General features: G+C 40.5%; 1 protein-coding gene across 7 annotated transcripts in view; it reads right to left on the bottom strand.

Moving 5' to 3' along the window:
* Positions 1 to 4,226: 4,226 nt before the first annotated feature.
* cacna1g (calcium channel, voltage-dependent, T type, alpha 1G subunit) overlaps positions 4,227 to 19,998 on the bottom strand; it is a 156,453-nt gene continuing 140,681 nt past the window's right edge. For 2 of the 7 annotated variants that reach the window (XM_068304859.1, XM_068304860.1), the window contains exons 28-35: positions 16,886 to 16,956; positions 15,933 to 16,011; positions 15,561 to 15,682; positions 14,245 to 14,667; positions 13,135 to 13,287; positions 9,455 to 9,656; positions 9,213 to 9,379; positions 4,227 to 5,931 (exon numbers count right to left, since the gene is read on the bottom strand). In XM_068304859.1, coding sequence (XP_068160960.1) covers positions 4,909 to 5,931; positions 9,213 to 9,379; positions 9,455 to 9,656; positions 13,135 to 13,287; positions 14,245 to 14,667; positions 15,561 to 15,682; positions 15,933 to 16,011; positions 16,886 to 16,956 — 2,240 coding nt within the window. In that variant the 3' untranslated portion in view covers positions 4,227 to 4,908. The remainder of the gene's footprint in view (positions 5,932 to 9,212; positions 9,380 to 9,454; positions 9,657 to 13,134; positions 13,288 to 14,244; positions 14,668 to 15,560; positions 15,683 to 15,932; positions 16,012 to 16,885; positions 16,957 to 19,998) is intronic. The other 5 variants (XM_068304862.1, XM_068304865.1, XM_068304861.1 and 2 more) reach the window with 4 other exon arrangements.

Here is a 19,998-nt window from a genome sequence, read left to right as displayed (position 1 = left end):
TGGCTGAGTACACCATCGACTTCCACACCATTGCTGCTGAGAGCAACTGCAATCCAGCTTCCCTCTTTGATGCCTTTTAAATTTTTTGAATTTTTATCTAATCTGGCTGTTACCCAAGATAAGGTTATAGTAATAGGAGACTTCAATCTCATTTCAACAGTGTGAATGATCAGATCACTTCTTAGTTACTTTTGACTTGGCCCTAACTTGACAGTGTGTCTGACATCCTAAAAACCAATCTAGATGACATAGCTCCAGTAAAAATAAAATAAATAAATAAATAAATAAAGGTCAGCCCCGTGGTTTAACCCGTCAGTCTGCAAGCTCAAACAACGCTCCCACAGACTGAAAGGAATTTGGCGATCAACAAAAACTAACGAAGCCAATATAAAATGCAAAGATAGCTTTACATCATATAAGAAGGCTCTTGTAGAATTAGAAATACTTACTACTCTACATTAATAGAGGAAAATAATGACAACCCATGGTTTCTTTTCAGCACTGTAGCCAGGCTGACTAAGAAACACAACAGTATCGAGAGTACCATACCTTCAAATCTGGACTGCGATGATTTTCTCAGGTTTTTTCAAAACAAAATTACAAATATTAGGGATGAGATCAGTCACGTACTGCCAAATACTAATCCGATAGCAGAGGAATCGATTAAAACTAGCCATATCCTGGAGTGATTCCAGCAAATGGAACTCTCCGATTTGAATTTCCTAATTTCCTCTGCTAAACCCATCACCTGTCTACTGGACAAAATTTCACCTACGCTCCTCAAAGAGCTATCAGCATTAATTAATAAACCTATACTGTCAATAATTAATCTGTCCTTAAAAATTGGCTATATGCCGCAATTCTTTAAAGTGGCTGTGATCAAGCCCCTCCTTAAGAAACCAAACCTAGACGTTAGCTTCCTCAAACTACAGGCCCATCTCCGACCTGCCATTCCTGTCTACGATCCAAGAGAACATAGTGGCAAAACAGCTAAATGACTACCTGTTGGAGAATCATTTGTTAGAGGATTTTCAGTCAAGTTTTAGAATGAACTACGGTACGGAGACTGCACTGCTTGAAGTAACGAATGGCCTTTTAATAGTGTCAGATAAAGGTCTTCTATCTGTTTTAGTCTTATTAAACCTGAGTGCTGCATTTCATACTGTTGACCATAATATTCTTCTAAGGAGATTGGAAGAGGAAGTTGGGATTGAAAACTTGGCATCCGACTGGTTTAGGTCATATCTATGCGACTGATTTCAGTTTGTCCATGTAAATAATAAATCTTCAGATCGAGAAACTCTTACCCGTTGAGTACCTCAAGGATCGGTCCTGGGCCCAATTTTGTGTAATTTATAAATGTTACCATTGGGAAATATTATAAGAAAACATTACTTTTCACTGTTATGCAGATGATACACAATTATATTTATTAATTAAAACACACAAATTTGACCAACTAATTAAATTAGAGACCTGCCTAAAGGGTATTATATACTGGATGATTCATAATTTCTTAATGTTAGAACAGTAACAAAACTGAAGTTATTATTGGGCCTAAGCATCTTAGAAATGGTTTTTCTAACTTACATAACATTGCCCTATCTTCTACGAATGATGTCAGGAACTGGGAGTGATATTTGATCTGTCCTTCGACTCTCATATTAAGTCAGTATCTTGGATAGCCATCTTTCATTTGCGAAACATTGCTAAAGTTAGAAATTTCTTATCCTTTAAAGATGCAGAAAAATATCACTCATGCCATTATTACTAGATTGGATTACTGCAATTCCTCATTGTCTGGCTGTTCAAGCTCCATTAGGACTCTTCAATTAGCTCAGAGTGCAGCTGCACACATACTGACTCAAACTGGGAGGAGAGCACATCTCTCTTGTCCTAGCAGCCCCCCCCCCCCTCTCATTTCCTTGCCCTGTCTCTGTCCCCAGTGTATTTCTTGTCCACCCAACCGGTCAAGGTGGATGACTGCCCTCCAGGGTCTGGGTCCTGCCATGAGTTTCTTCCTCAATGAGGGAGTTTTTCCCCGCCACCGTCACTTATGCTTGCTCTGGGGTGTTCTGTTGGTTTTCTGTCTGTTAAAGCGCTTTTGAAATGTCTGAAGATGTGATGAAAAGTTGATTGATTGATTTGCTGTATTTTGTCTTGATGTGTACTCTGGAAATTTATATAGGACACTGAACCGTATGTAGCAGCTTTGTTGTGGCTTAGTTTTGCTTGTTTTTGCTAATTTAAATTACAAAGCTATTTTTAAGTGTTTGTTTTTCTTGTAAGAATTTTCATGACAGAGATGCTGGCTTTGCGTTTTAATAAATCCTGTGACCCACAACACACACACTCCGATGTACTTTTAAATCTCTTCTGTAGAGGGAATGGAGAGAACAACATAAAACAGGTGGAGGTACAAATAAAACCTTTGGATTGTGTCATACCATTATTTTTAAGTCAGAACCAAGTTTTCTGTTAACATATTGAAGAATTTCTGAATCCTTAAACTTTGAAATAAAGCCTTTTATAATAATTTTCAACGCTTTTTAATGGATCGATGTAGCCAGAAATCATAAAATGTAATTAAGTAAATCTGTTCTTTTCTACGACCTATAAAATAGTGATGGAAAAATCTTCCTGTGAAATGAGACACAAGTTGATGAATGCACCAAAAACAAATGTAATGGACACCAGATGGTCCAAAGTCTTCCTTGCAGCAATACTCAGGAAATCTATCATCCATCTATGAATTGGAATAACATCACATTACATGACAGGTGATGAAATATGTAGTGTACACAACACATACTGTAAACAGAGAGTAAAACAACGGAAACAATATCTCTTCATGTCAGATTCTAGTCAACAAGTGAGCCAAATGAGTTTGAACTCCTTTCATCTGCCTAGAGACATCAATGAGAATAAACATCACAGTATCCTTAATTGCTTACCCGTGGCGTGTTCTTTTGTGGGTTTGATTCCCTTGACTTTTCAGCAGCAGGCATGATATTAATGCAGCATTGTCATTGTTTAAAGATGATCTTACATAATTATATCAATGTCCAAAGGCAGCTAGAAAAAGAAGATTTTTTTTTTACTCCTGTTGAGATCCCAATATTTAATTATACAGGTATGTAGTAAATGATTAAATTGAATGTCATGTATAAGAGTCAGACCACATAATTACACATGATCACCAGGGATAAACATGTTTGTTGCTTTCTTCTCACATATCTTTGTTTTGTGTACACATTATTTAATTCAATATGTATTCTGCGCTTGTTTGTACAAAGGATCCTTTGTGTACTTCTCATGATAAATCACTGATTGTTAGCAAATAAGGATGTTGCATGACTGTCTTTTGCCACCTTATTGAATACTTTCTCTTTTCTTTAAATGCGTGTTGTCCTTGAGCGGAGCAAGACACAGACAGGATGTTCAAGGCTGCAACTGCAATTATTGAAGCACTGCAACCAGAACATGTGGTATAGGACTAGTGCGCATCGCATGTCATGTGATTATTATTGTGCAACTGTGCTATTCCGGAACAAACTAAATGAAAAAGAAGGAACATTAGAAAGTTGGAAGGAGCATGAATAAATCTCATGGGCGTGATCTGATCTACAGCTAAATCTCTTTAACTTGCTGCTGCTGGCCCGGCTGCAGGTAGTTTAAAATCATGCATCATGTGTGTAACTTATAAAATGCCACTAAAGTTGCAGATAACAGCATATAGATGCAGGATGTTAGTGCATGGTTATTTTTGAGTGGGGTCTTCTCACAAAGCTGATTTAGACAAAATCTTAAAATGTCTAGCTGGAAACTAAAGAATCTGTCAGCGCTGCTGACATGCTTATTCAACAGGTAAGGTTTTTCTCTAGCTCAACAAAAGTGGTGTAGTGAAAATTTTTAGATTAAACATACTTTAACGTCAGCTCTTTAATGCACAAGTATATTAAGGATAGATTTGACTAATATAACAAGGAAAAAATAATTTTACTTACCTGTGATGAAATTAAACTTTAGTGTAGATAAAAAAAACTAGTGTATAATCAATTTTAAAAGATGTGTTAATCCTCTCTTCGTGTCCCGAATACCGACATGGTGGTCGAGACTGAAGGAATCAAGAAATAAAAAGACCAGGAAACGTTCCCTTGTCCTTGAACAAACAAATCACCACCGTACAATGTTAGTGCTTAAAAATCCAAGCTCAGTTTAATGACTTTTTTTAATATATATGTATTTATATATTATTCCTACAAATACATGGTTTTCATCACTTTGAAAAACGTTCACTTTCCTCAGTAAACCAAAAAAGCTAGAAATATCCTACAGTGAAAAAAAGAGACAAAGACAAACCATCAAAAAAAAAAAAATCACAAAAAAGACGTGAAAATAAAAACTGAATGAAATTCAAAACGACATCCTGTACAAACACAATGGCCCAATAATTTAAGAAAATAGTGTCTCTAAAACGTTCATATTGCTTTGTACCTCCACCAACCGGGCAAACCCACCCCGTGTGACACTGGGCAGTTCAGAGAGGGCACAAAATCCCTGGTGCTGACATCACTCCAGAGGTTATGGGGTGAAGCTTCAGCCAGTGGTGAACAGGTGTAGCAGATGAGAAACAGTCATGTTTGTGTTGTCATCCCATGTGTTCTCTGCTCCTCTGGTTGTTTTGGCAGTAATAATACAAAAACAAGGGATAGCCACACTACTACAGTACTGCACTCCTTAAGTTTGTTGTAGTTTTACCATTATTACTCTTTACAGCATTATTACTAGGACTATCACCGTCATGGACACACACAAAGTGCATCGTCTGTTTGTGTGTGGGGGATTTATCGAGCTGGGTGTAGGTGTGTACGTGTGTGTGTGTGTGTGTGTTGGAGATGTTAATGTTCAGTGCTCAGAGCTTGTCCCGTCAATGGAGAAACTGGGAAGAGTCAATAGCTTGGGGTGAGTGTTTGGGTTTGGGGAACCTCCGTCCCGTCCTGAGCTCTCACCAACTCCCTGGTCAAAGGAGTCCTTGGAGTCACTGGATTGTGCTCTCCTCCTCAGGCAGGTGTCCTGGGTGGGGAGAGGAGGGGACATCCCCAGTCCCCCTAGCCCCATACCCCCAAATCCAGTCCGGCCCGAGTAGAGACCAGATCTAGGCTCTTGTCCATCAGGGGGGTCCACAGAGATGCAGGGTGGGCTCATCTTCTTCTTGCGTTGGGGCGAGGGTAGCGAGGTCTGAGTGGAGGTCTGACTGTGGATCTGCAGGCTGTCAGCTTGTGATACAAAGCCAGAGGAGGTGGAGGTGGTGCTGCGATGGGGGAGGGACTCCATTGACGAGAATACCTCTACAGAGTGTCGTCGTGGGTCATCCAACCAGGAGTAAGGTCGGGGGCGATGCAGGAATGCGCTAGGGCCCTGGGTGTCAGCGCTGTGGAATCTCTTCAGCTGCCTCAAACATGGACTCTGACTCTCCTGGCAGCTTGTGAAGCTACTATAACCTTTATTCCCACCATCTCCACTGTCCTCTGTCATGATGTCATCACTGCAGGCCAACCCTGTGTGGGTGATGAGGGACACCTCCTGGTCCACTGAGACATCCTCCTCTTGGTGCAGCCTGGCTGGTAAGGGTGGAGGTGGCAAAGGTGAAGATGAAGAGGAAGGGGAGGTGGAGGTGAAGCAGTGCTGGTCATGAAGCTGAGTGTGCACGCTGTTGGAGTACAAGGGTCTGGGGGAGGCGCTTGGTGTGGCAGGTACCAGGCAGAGAGCAGGCTGATGATGATGATGGGAGCTGGGTAAGGGAGAGTTGGAGGGAGTGGAGGTGGATGGGGATGGAGGGATGCTCAGAGAGGCTACATTCACAAGTCTTTCATTACTATCCCCTCCGTCTGAACACAGGGCCTCCTGAGAGTCAGTGTACACCGCAACCTGGAAGCATGGAGGGAAGGAGGGATGAAATATTATAAGTGAGAAGGATGAAGAGATGGAGGAAAATGTGTGATGAGAGGAAGAGGGTGGAGTACAGCCAGGGTATGAGGGTACCAGGGAGGATGAGAAGGGGAGACTGGTTAGTGTGTTGATGAGAATGAGAAGGAGCATGTCTGAATCAAAGTACACAGTGTGGCCAGTTTTTCCCAGAAGCCTCTGCATTTTCAAAATTGTAATATAATAATAACCATCCTAATCATAATCATAATCATAATCATAATAAATATGTATTGCTCTCTATATATCTAGGAATTACTGTTCTTGCTAAGGATCACTTCAGAGATACTTTTACCATGGCAACATTAACAAGGCAGTCAGAGTGCAGCATTCGTGACACCCCTGAATTCAAAATGTTAACCTGACCTACTTTCATAATGGTCGCAGCAATGAATTCTATATTGTCCTATCGAGTATGAAATTGACCGAGTTTTCCAAAGGTGAAGGTCATCATCACGTTTTTGTGCCTCTGGCTTCCTGAAACTGTTGCTTTTTGTTTTGTGATTATATCTCATCAGGTTTCAGAGGTGTGTACCTAAAAAGGTAGAAAAGTGAAAATTTGACCATGACCTAGTTTTTCAAGGTCAAGGTTTGATCTAATTTTATCCCCTTGACTCCCTGAATATAATGCCATTTGTTTCATCTTTTCATCTTGTCTGGTTCCTGAGATATGTGCAAAAAATGTACAAAAGTTTCAATTTGACCTTGACCTAGTTTTCTCAAGGTCAACGTCATCATCTAATTTTCATCCCCTTTGCTGCCCGAGTAATGTGCTTTTTCTTTCATCTTTCTATCTGCAACGGTTGTGAAGATATTTGGTGGATGGACGGACGAACACACAAACACTGACATTTACAATACATCACCGCGTTGCGGGATGTAGAGACAGGACTCCATACTGAGATTTGTTGGAACAGATTTAATGTGTTTCTTAAGTTTCAAAAAAAATCTATTCAGTGCTTCTTTTGAGGTATGGCTATTGTTTTCTATTCACATCCAAACAGGACAACTGTAAAAACTCCAACCTCCACCCAACTATTCCTTATATCACTGTTACATCATAATGATGTTTCAGCTCCTCTTCGCACAATTGAATTCACAAGGTTGTTTTCATAGTCTACTGTAGGAGGAAAATATACTTATATACTGGAAATTAAATAACTACACTCAAACACTCCTTAAAACTTTGAGGACAATGATTTTTCTATGTAAATCATGATAAATTTAGATGCACCAATAGATGTAACCAGATTACAGGTTTGTATGGAACATGTGTGCTGCATTCTTTTTTTTTTCTTTTTTTTGGCTGAAGTCATGGAATCTGGGCTGACACAGTGAACTTTGAGCCAGATAACCTTCTTCTTTAACCATTGACTGTTCACCTGAAACCCTGTAAATCCTCTGTGGGACTGTTGTCAGTCACTTTCAACCAAATTCTGAGGACAGGGCTTGAGATCAAGAGTCAGAAGATAAACTTAACACATTGCTTCTGCAGGAAAGGGTTAGCATGCACGATGGTTATTGAAAATTAATGCATGACGTTATGACTTGTTTCCCATAGAACGCAAACTGGTCACATTATACTACAAATGTGCTGAATCTGATGGATTGAAGCATCTCGAATCTATGAGGAAACTAGTCATGTTTTCTAGGGCAAAGCCCCTCAACCAATTTTTGGGATGAATTGACTACATGAATGATGAGACCACAGAGACACCTAGTGGTCTAAGGTATCACAACCAGCCCCGGCCAATCACCAGCCACGGCTGAACAACACTAGCACTAATAGTGAAACAATTCTAATAATGATCACCCTGTATACTGTTTGAAGCAATGACTACTGTACTGTGGCGAGCATCTGTGCACGCTGGTATAAAAATCAATCTGCATTTGAATAAAATGGTGTCCAAATGCATATGGATAGCATTCTTTAACCATTAGCAATCCCCTGAGTTTGTTGTGAACTAAGTGCACTGCATTGTTGGTAAATTACACATCTAAATGCCACCCCTGCTTGACTTGATTATATCAGTTAGGACAAATGATCCTCAAAGTAGTTCCTGCTGCTTCTATAAGAATATAGAAACTTTGAAATGTTAGTTTCCTCCAGGTAAAGCTACCTGATAGAGTTTAAGATTTATTGTGGCTGATGGTTAGCAGACCTAATTTTAAATGGGTGACAGAGGAAATGGGTGAGGGCAGCCTGTGTGAGTCTGTCTGTTTGGCAAGATGACAACTGAGTCCATGTTTCTGACAGGCCCCGCAGGAGCTGAAGCTGGCTGTTTGGTGCCATTTCAGAAACAGGAGTATCTGTGTTTGAGCAGTAGCTCAGGGTCGGGTGGCTTTTGGGCCCAACTGAGCTGGGATCCCAGATAACAGATACAATATGGAGAATGGATAAAATAAGTCAGCATCAGGCCAGAACGCCAGAAAGATGGAAAGAAAGAAGGAGGGAAAAAAGTGAAATTGTTTAGAACATGCTACAAAGAACACGCTCTAAATTCATCTTTTATGTGACTGGTCTAAGATAATAAGACCAACACTGGGTAAAGAAATGCAAACATGCAACATTTCAAGAAAATGTAACAAGTCAGATAGTTGTCAGATACGTGTGTTCAGTTTGATTGAGATACTGACACTCATCCTTTACAAACTGTCATGTGTGATACCAGAATATAAAGACTAACTACACGAGGTCATGAGTCTAAACTGTTCTCATCGATATGTCAGCAATTTCGCACCAATATTTTTTTTTTTTAAATTGCAAAGTGGAGTGGAAATTATTAACATCTTATCCTGTGTTCCTCACCCATTACCCCACAGTTCACAGTATTTTTTAATATGACAGTATTAAAGATGATGCTGTATCTTAATTTCCCTTCGGGGATCAAAAACAGTATATTAAATTAAATTAAATTAAAAAAATTAAACAATACATCATCTTTCCTATAATACTATAGCTTTTCTTCAGACTAAAAGTAATTATATTTCAAATATTACTGCATAATATTAATATTATTCTCAAATGTTTTCTCGCATTAAACAAGTTCTGCTCAAAATATAGTATCTCTAAAGTCCAGTAGCTCCCATCAGCATCATTATTCAACTATTGTATCAAGTAAAGTGTTTGGTAAAATCATGCTCGATATGTCATGATGATGATGATGATGAACATGAAAGCAAAAAAAAAAAAAAAGTTAGTTAAAACAGAATGATCTAGTCACCTGTCTGCGAAGGGTCCGGCTGAGCGTATGGATGCGTCTGGGAGGGGGTAGTCGTGGTATGCTCTCTGAGTCTGAGTGGCTGTGGGGACTGATGGGTCTGAAGAGGTCTGTGGGGACGGTCAGCTGCTGGGAGAACTCTGTCTGTGAATGCACTGAGCAGCTGGAGCCTAAAAAAACAACAGGATGTGTTGATGCGACAGCTTCATTGTGACATTGATCTAAAATACTGTAGCACACGTTACCTGATTGGGCCCTCTGGGTGCCCAGTATGTGCTGGGACCCCCGTGCCTGTGTTAGAAGCTGTGCGGGAGGTGAGTGACCACAGGGCTGAAGGGGGAGGAACATATAGCTGTCATTAGGCAGGGAGTGCGTGCGTCCCACCGCAGGCTTCCTGACGCTCAGCAGATTGCCTTCCGGTTGCTCCCCAGGATTGAGCTGCTCCAGCTGGGGAAAAAGAAAAGAGATTCAGCCCTCACTCCAGAGCTGAAAAGGTTGATGCTTCTCTAATTCCAGCACTTACACACTCTTTCTAACAAGTTCACAGTTGATACCTTTTTCAGACACAATGTGAACAAAGAGGCAGTAATCATCAGCATACACAGAGAACACACGGGATCGTTTCATGTTGGAGTCGACTGGCACAAAGCTGCCACAGATCACAGACTCAAGACTGATCTAAGTCACAGAATTAAGATGCTTTTTCAAGACACATCAATGTAAATTTATGAGTTTTCTCTGTGATTGTGTGTCAGCTGGGGCAGTGTCCCTCAGCCTGAACCATTACAGAGCCAGTTCACATCCATCACAGAGCTGCTGGAATTCCAGCAGACTTTACAACCAAGTAGGAGGACAGAAGACAGAACAAACACCAAGTAAGACTGAAAGGAGAGAACGGTGAAAGAAAACGTGGACTCACATGTATAGCACAGGGTAATAAAAGGAAATTGATGGACAGAAAAGGGCAGAGAAAAGAGAAAAAGAGAGGAGGATAGAAAGAAAGAAATAAGAACAGGAGAGAAACGGCAAACTGGCAGGTGAGTAGGTGAACTATTCTACTGGACTGGACTGGAGAGCCACACACAGTAGGCTGGAAAGGTGCAATGAAAAGAGAAAGTTGGGAGCGCATGGTTAAATTCACCAGGGTCTTTCAATGCTTCTTGTACTCCTTTACCTCATCACTTCATCTTGTTTCTTCAGCACAATCCCATTAAATGTGATTTCATGCCAGGAGGTGCAAAATGAGCATGATCAATCCCAATGTGTTGTCGGACAACATGTGCGGCCAAGGTTATAGAGAACCTTATTGTCGGATAACACATAACTAATCAGGAGAAATGTGATCCTATTTGACCCAAACTGATGGATAATCATAACCTTGGGGGCCGGATGTCTTTCACTGACTGACAGAATTATATAGCAGAAAGGAATGTGTTTTTATAGTCAGGTGAGGATGCTGTAGTGAAAATAATAAACAAGAATACTGGATGTGAACTGATGGTGTTCCTTGGAGCAAGGTGATTACTTTCTAACTCATGACATTTCAGAGTACATTAATGCAGCTGGCTCAATATTTTTTTAATGACATAAATGACATTATGTATGTTGTGTGCATCTCAGGACTGATTTCTAATGATTTTTGGACTACTGTGATGCAGAACATTACGTAACACATACCACCAGTCAGACAGATACTCAAGTGGTAATTTTGAAAAGCATTATTTATCGATTAAATAAAGACAAAACAATTTCTAAGCATCAAACATTCCACTATGCTTGGATACTTTGTCTTGTTAATTATACTACAATACACTTTTTTCCTGCATAATAAACTGTATAACAAAAGATTTCCCTTCAATGTGAGTGTGAGAGCAGTTGGAGGGACAAGAGCCATTGGAAGCACTCTGGGAAAGAAACCCTACAACATACTGCAGAGGCGAGGAGAATAGAGAAAGGGAGCAAAGGACTGTCAGTACATTGCATTCCAGACTGGTAAGAAAGAGGGGATTAAAATCGTCAGGGGCCGAGTCGTCTGTCAGAGCTAGAGACCAGGAATTCTCAGATGCCAGAGACAAAGCTTCCATCTCCGCTAGTGGGATCTAGGCAGGAAGAGACAACGGCCAGTGAGCAGAGAAAAGAAACAAACACTGCAACACACAAAAATCTGGACACTACACGCAGAAAAGACCTGCAGCTAACAAAATGAGACATATTTCAAACAAGACATATTAAACTGGAAGCAGGTAGCAAAGAGTAAGGAAAAGACACACATTCAGTATTATTACTACTCATATTGTTCGATGGGGTTACCAACAGCAACATTATGTCAGAATCCTGACACATAAACACACTAATATCTGGAGCTGTTTAGGCTGTGTAGGCTAGTGTAGGCTCATTTTTCTTTCATGCACAAAACTGACTTGTAAATTCTGCATGTATCAACCTGGAGTTTTCACACCTCGGTTTTTGAAAGAGGAGTTGCTGTGTACTTATACCTCCTGAACAGGAGAAAAGCCATCTGACAGACAAATTGGCCATCCAGGCGTTGAGAGGTGCCCTTGGACGTCTAATAACATGACATCTCAAACCCATTGCAAGCTATTAGAAGATGATGTTTTGTAGTGTTAATGCATTTTATTAATGCAAATTTGCCTTTAAATGAGAAAAGGAAGCACCTGATGCATTATTCAGTGACTCAGTGATTCATAGCTCATTGATTGAGCCATTACACTGCAGATTTCTGTGTGAGAGTGTGGTCTCTCTGCTTTGAGAATACAGTACATTTGGTGTATTCGGGAATTCACACATATAACACACAGATAAGCACAAACACCCAGAATGACTGTGTAGAGGAGACAGAACTGATGAGCATGAGCATATAGACATGTAGGGCTGCACAAGAAGTACAAAATGTCATGAGTGGGACTTTTTTTGTTTTTAATAAAATGGAAAATTCTACAAGTAGTGGTGAGCTAAGTTCCTCAGGCCAGTTCACCCAAGTTAAAAGAAAACCTGCCCTTGCTTTAGCCTTATTCAATTTTTAAGCCAAATAAGCTAGTGTCACATTATCATATGTCAATCAGTAAGAGTCTCTGTGGCTAATGCACAGAATTTCCTTACCTTTTTTCATACTATGACCCTGAAGATTTATAAGGTTCACCCTAATAAGGCCCAACCTCAACCACAACTGATTTAATGTACAAATCTCAGAAACACACCATCTAAAAAGTAACATGTAAATGAAAGACATAATATGCCCCTAAGCTGCTAAATGACAGAAAGAAAACATGTGGAGTACAACCAACATACATATATAATAAAAAAATCAACACAGATAAAATAAATAGCCACATATGTGCACATACCAAATGAATACACCAGGATGTTAAGTTTACTGACAACTGTAACATGCTACTTCATTTCAGAGGAAACAGACTCAGTTTTACCCATGGAGGTCAATAAAATAGTGTTTGTGGCTGGTCACCATGTTGGAAAATATGATTTCCTGCGGTGACACATCTCTCTGGGACTCCACTGTTGTAGAACATTTATAGAACATTGTAATAGGGCTCATTCCCAGTGAGGAGAGAGGATTATTCTGAAAAATTGACAGGTCCTTTCTCCTTGTTGTTCGTTGAGTGTTAACATTAATGCTGTGACAGACAATGCATTCTACCAATACAGCTGACTGGCTGGACTTATTAATCCCACTGATGACAATGATTAGAGTACATGATTTCTACCACTAAGTGAGAAGAATTTTTTGTCATTTTAAAGGTATTATGGCTTATTTGATGAAATCATATTTACTTCGTTGATTGAGATATGATTATAACTTGCATTTCATGTGCAGCCCTACAATTTGATAAGTAACCTTCTGAACATGTCAAATTGTGATGGTGTCATTGATCTGGTGATTATTAACCTTCTGGTCAGCGCTGTGCTTGCTGGACTTGGGGGGCAGCGCATAGTAGTGGTAGATAGAGCCGGACAGGTTGTCCATCAAACTCAGTTCTCCCTCCATTGAACCCTGGATGACCAGGGAGATCGAGTCAAACTGTGTCCTCTGCTGGACAAACTTCAACAACGCAGAGACAAGACACAAACAAACAAACAAACAAACAAACAAAAAATGGCCAGGAGAGAAACAGAGAAATAAATAAATAAGCAGAAATTTTGGAGAAAAAGACAAAAACAAGAGAAATAGAGAGCCATAAATTAGGACAGATGCACTTATATAAATGTGGGAAGAAAAAATGGATCAAAGGTAGAAAGGGGAAAAAGAAAAAATAGATTTGGATATATAGATTTGAATAGATTTGAATATATGAACAAACATATATTCAACAATTCATTAGACAAAAGAAACACATCCTGTATGAAACCAACATTATCTTATAAGCTTAAGTGACTCACTAAATAACTAGTGAGGAGTTTCATGCACTGCACTAAAACAGAATTACTATCATTGGATTCCACAGGGGGGCAGTGCAATACCACATCCTTGGGATCTTCCTAAGGCCACCAGGAAGATGATGGCTTAATAAAATATGTTTCAGAGCCTAGTAGGAAGACAGATAACAATTTCAAGGGAGAATATAGCAAGACCTCTATTTCCTATCCCCTGAAAGTTCCCTGCTGTCTGGAAATAGCTGCTGAAGTGAAAAACAAGGCCTTGTGGTCTGGCTTTCCCATGGCACTGTGACCTATCTATGACTGGCATGTCCTCTTGAGGGACCAGCTACATACAGGAACACATACAGTGCGTAAATCATCCTGATATGGGTCAGCATGGCTTACAGAGAATAATAAATTAGAGTATTCTAGTACATTTAGTGGATATTGACTGCATATAATGCTGTATCAAACATTGTGTGGAATGTGAGCAGTGTCAGAAAATAAACTAATGGTCATGAGTCAGAGATAATGACTAGAGATGCGGGGTGTCATCAACGAGAACTTGGCCCACATTACGCATAGCCCTACTCTAGATTACATATAAATAACATACATGCAGCACAAAAGGATTTATCACCTCTAGTGAGGGCTCCATGTATGACGCGTGCTCTTCTGTGATGTCTACAGAGTCTCTGGTTATGTCAGCAGTAGGAGAGTCCACAGGGCTGTCCCTTTCCCCCTCCCCGTTCTGTACACCAGGGGACCTCCATGGGGAACCACCAGAACTCGACCTGTCAATGCTCAGCGCCAAAGGGTTGAGCTGGGGTGACCTTGTGGCCATGTCCTCCGCCTGGAGTCTTTCCTCCATTTCCAACTCTGCCTCCAACTCCGCCTCTTCCTTGGCCTCCTTGTTGCTCTCCTCGAGGTGCTTCATCAGGACAGCAATGACAACATTGACCAGAACAAACTGAGCGGTCAGAACGAAGGAGACAAAGTAGATGGGAGAAACCACAGTGTTGTAACAGGTCCCGGTTTCGTGAGCGCAGTCCCTCAAAGTGTCCTAGATGAAAACACGAGTAAATCAGTTTAACCAGCAGCAAGCCAAAGAGAGCATTGGTAACAGCTGATTATGCAAAACCCTGGATTTTGGTACTTCTGATTGTCCAATGGTTATTTTAGCTACACTGGCGGGATGGCTGTAGATCAATCCTGAAATATCTTAATGACTACTGAAAGATTTACCAAGACGTTTTTTTTTTACAATCGTGCATGTGAGGTGATTAACCCTTATGACTTAAGTGACCCCCAAACATTTCCTTGAGCTTTACAAAAACTTTTACCTGAAATTTAGTGAGGTATTGATGTTTTTTGCTGACATCTGACAAGGATTGATCAAATGGACCAAATTTAACAAAGACCTAATGTATTTTTCAAGGTTTCTGATTTACCTCCACCTGCCTTGAGCGTTGGCTTTCAATTAAATGCTCCAACAACTGTTGCAAAGATTGATATCAAAATACACAGCCATATTTCTGTCAGGATGATTTGTAGTCAAATGTCCAACTGGGCATTATTCTAACACTAGTATTTCACTATCCTAGCTTCACAGGATCGTTAATATCTCTGCTATCTGAAGGCATGTATAACTAAAGTTACATTAGAGTCAAAGTCAAAGATCATGGTACACAAATGGATCACAAGTTAAAGCATCTGGTGTGAAAGTCAGATGCACATCTTGGTCCATCCGTCACCTTGACCTCTACACTCTCAAACTCGATGCTCGCATTGGAGTCAAGTGTGCTGAATATAAGTCTGGCATAAGCATTATTTGTGGAGCTGCTGGGCATGCAACTGTCTCTCCAAAGACATATTCACACCTCTGCTCTCAATTAGACTGTTGACCTGCTGTTCAATTTATGTGCATACACACATACACTCCGTTGTTTGTTTCACCTTCATAATGCCATTCCAGTTGTCTCCCGTGGAAACTCTGAAGAGCAGCAAAAAGGCCATTCCAAAGTTTTTAAATGTAGCATAGCGTCCAAGACCTTCACATGGGTGGAGCTCATCGCAAACTGAGGAGGTAAGGAGGAGCAAGGAGAGACGTGAAGAAAGCAAGAAAAGAACAGACATGAATACAGAAATTGTCAACTTTAATTTGCTAAAAATATAACTGTAAAGTTATTAAATTACTCAACAGCTACAAGTGCCAATCAATATTGGAGAAAACAATACGGCATTTCATCCAAAGGTCATGATGTCCATTATATTAAACCCACATCTGAGAGAACTAAATATTTGGAGTATGCATGCCTGTGTCCTTACTCAAGTCACCAAACAGCTCAACTCCCAGGGCTGCAAAGATAAAGAAGAGAAGCATGAAGAGAAGCCCCAGATTCCCCACCTGCAGAGAGACAACAGGAAGAGAAGAGGGATTAGTGAGAGAGAAATCTCTGGCAAAGTAAATCAATAATGAAGCAAAACAAACAGCTCAACAAATGAAGGACCATGATGATACAACCAAGAGGAAATATGCAACTGTAGGGTTTAGCTGTTGACCATTAGCCAAACCCTACCTTTGCTGGACATAGTTCAGTCGCAGAATAGCAGCAGGGACTTGTCTCGTCAGCCATGTTTGTGGGGGTGGAAATCATCCCCAACATTTAAAGGGTTTGGATGACAGATTCCCATCTTACTCCTCCAAAATACTATTTAAGGATGTCTGAGATAGTGTGCTTTATGTCCTGTTTGTGTAATTTGTGTATCTACAGTCATTCAAAATTTAACTATGTTTCTGAGATAAGACATGAATGTCTGGACATGTATAACTTATTTTTAATAAACTGTGCAAATATTACCTTAATTAGCTGCTCTGATCCCCCGACCGATATTACTCAATTCATTGATCATGAACAGTTCTGAAAAACCCAAAGGAAATTTCAACTTCTTAACAAAATTAGAAAAAAGGACTGCCATTTTCTTTTTCGCCATTATGCAAAACCAAATCAAAAACTTGCAACACTTGCTTCCCTCCTTAGCAGGGATCTGACTATGTAAGTAGGGGGATCAGAGTTGGCAAAAAAGCTCATGAGAAAGAGCAGTGCCCTGAAACAGAAAATTATGTAACAAAAATAGAAATGCCTCTGGGGTTCAAGTTTAGAAATAGTTCTGGAGCAGTGTGTTAGCAAGTCAAAAATTCAAAAAGAAAAATACAGAAGAGGAAAAGACAGTAAATACAGTGGTTGCTGTGGTGGTAATTTAATAGGTTGACTGTGCACCTGAGGCAGGGCTTGCATAACAGTGTCCAGCAAAGCTCTCATCCCCACCGCCATCTTCAGGAGCTTCAATACTGTGGGGACACACACACATTCACACAGAATGAAAAAGTGTCTCAACAATATTAAGGTTGCTTAGCCTTACATAACAGAGACCTCAGTGCTGCGTTTGACACTGTAGATCACAATATTCTTCTGTTAGAAGATGATGTAGGCATCAAAAACTCAGCAGTAAATTGGTTTAGATCATGTCTGTATGACCAATTTGAACTTGTTCATGTAAATAATAAATCTTCAGAACAAGAGTCTTAGTAGTGGAGGACCTCAAGGATTTGCTCTGGGGCCAATATTGTTTGATTCATACATTACAATTAGGAAATATTGTCAGAAATCACAACAATAAGTTTCACTGCTGTACGGAGTGAACTGCGGGCACACAGTTATATTTGTAAAAGTCTGACATCACGCCCCCACCCTGACCTCCAGACAGCGATTCTATCCGACATTCTCTCTTTGCTTTAATCTGAGAAGGAGTGTGTTAACGTCTCTGCACATCTACTCACTCAGCTCCTGAGTCCTACCAATATGTTCCCAGTCAGCAATACCACTCAGGCATGTTACGCCTTCCAAAGACAAGTTACGATGAGCCCTAATCGCTTTGATGAAGAGCTGAATTTCATGCTCACATTTAAAATTAATCACTGTGACTACACGGTTTATGTCACCAGTGAGGGCATGAAATGTTTCACGCGCGCATGGAAAGGACATCTCATGTGTAACTGTCCGAAGGGAGAGGATGACCGCTGGCTGACAGCACCCGAGGGGGGGCCGGCTGCGGGAGCCGCGGAGCTGGTAGTTACAGCAACTCTTGCGGCTGTGGCGACATCTGGAGCTGTGGCCCGGGCTCTGGGGCATGCGGCCTTGTGGGTTCCCGACTCCTTTACCTGTTGGGTCGCTGACTGCCAACCCGGAACCACAGAATAACACAAAGGATACATTTGACAACATAAAGGTTAAACAACCGCGGGCCGCAATCTCTCTGGTGCCTTCCAGTGCTGTGGTCCTGATTTCACAAAGGCAGCCTTGTGAGTTTCTAACTCACAGGTCACAGGTAACAGTGCAAAGGTCAAACAGTCGCCGGGCATCAACTTGGAGCCACAGAATGACATGGAGGCTGAGGGGGCCGGAGAAATAGCTGCCAGGATGGTTAAACAGTCGCCAGCCACCAACCCGGAGCCACAGAGTAGCACACAGGACACGGATAACGGCACAAAGGATGGACAGAGTGATTTGGCTAAGGCCGAAGGGGCCAGAGGGACAGCCGCCAGGGTGGTAGAGTCTCTCCTGGAGAAGGACGAGGAGCATGATGATATTGTGATAGACGAGGAGTTATTATAGGTAGCTCTTAAAAGGAAAAACACTAACACAAGTATGGATAAAGCGAAAGAAAATTACTTAAGAAACACCTGAGACACCTCCTGATACAAGTAGCTCTGAGAACCAAAATGACAACAGTCTGAAAGAGGCCGTGACAGATAAATATGATTTGCAAAGGATAGAAAAATTCCTGCAAGACACAAAAGGCTCGAGGGCAAAAGTAGAACAATTTTTTTCTGACCTCAACATGTTCCTGGATAGTGTCAGCTTTTATATGAAAAGTAAAACAAGAAGTGGTGAACCAGTTTTTACAGACTAAGAGTTTATAGATTGAAGTAAAAGACATGATTGTAGAAGAGATGATTGTGGAAAATGGATAATTCATTTTTTTCTTAATTTTTTCTGTTTTTTTAGTTTGATAAATGTTAAAAGGTTAAATGTTTCTTTGTTCAGGAAACGGACAGTACTATTGAAAATCCTCTTTTCGTGAATCTATTTTGGATTTTGTGTCAATGTGAATATTTTGTAATTTGACTTTTATGAATAAATGTGATGTTAAAAATCAAAAACAATCAAATCTCTCTGTCTCATTTTCTCTTTTCCTGTCCCTATCTACATATCTGCCCTCTGGGTCCTAGTCCGGGTTTTTTCTTAAATGAGAGGAAGAGTTTTCCGTTTGGGTTTCTCTTTCTGTAAAAGTGCTTCAAAATGTCTGCTGATGTGATTAAGCGTTCTACAAATAAAAAGTTGATTGATTGATTGATTGATAACAGACCAAGAATCTGTCACATCACATCTATAAAACAGGAAGGAGTGTTTTCTGGATTAGCCCTGTTTGCCCCTTCTGGGCAAACAGGGCTTTAGCATTAGCCTTTCACGTAGCCTCATTAGAGTCATACCTTTCTGATCATGGTTTTAATTTGATGGAGGGGAAAACATTGAGAGACAATAAAAAGCAATAGATAACAAAAAATAGCCTTCGCTACTGGTTGTGAACATCAGTATAGCATGTTGACCAAAGAATTTGAACAATTAGATGTGTTAAAAATAATGACGGCTACTTGTGTGCATTTAACAAATGTTAATGTCCTAATGGGGCGGCAGTAGCTCAGTGGTAGAGCGGGCGGAAGAGCGGGTTGTCCAATATTGCAAGATCGGTACTGGTGCAGCATTTCTCATTAGGCAGCTAGATGGAATTCAGCCATCATTCAATTTATTATTTAAACTGATGGTTTTTCTGCTGAGACACATCTGCTTGAACACAGAGCCTTTTCACACCACTCCCACAGGTGCTTTCACTTCCTGCCTCTCAACTAATACTGTGGATTTGCACAAACTAGGCTTTACTAACACCTACATCACTTTCTGATTCCTGAATTTATTAAAAGAGAATTAAGTTTTTAACATGTGATGATTGCAAATTGGGATTTATATAGAATCCACGTGGAGCAGTTAATCACATCTGGACCACTGTATTAATATAAGTAACATGCTTAATATCTTCAGATACATCACACATCTTCAGGCCGGGTCTTCTGTGTGGCTGTAATCAACACTGATTCAGCTGGTTTTTTAGATATATAATAATCAGGAAAAATTGGACCTCTCCGCTGCTCCATTTTGTCTCTGGTCTCCCTTGTCATCCTCCTGCTTCCTCAGCTCCAGTCCCCTATTATGTTTAATTACCTGGACCATTAGCCTGAAGCACACAGGTAGTGCCACTTTTCTCTTATTTTTCC

The sequence above is a fragment of the Antennarius striatus genome, chromosome 21, assembly GCF_040054535.1.
Source record: "Antennarius striatus isolate MH-2024 chromosome 21, ASM4005453v1, whole genome shotgun sequence".
NCBI lineage: Eukaryota > Metazoa > Chordata > Actinopteri > Lophiiformes > Antennariidae > Antennarius > Antennarius striatus.
The sequence above is the reverse complement of the archived record's forward strand: the minus strand, read 5'-3'. Positions and strand labels throughout refer to the sequence as shown.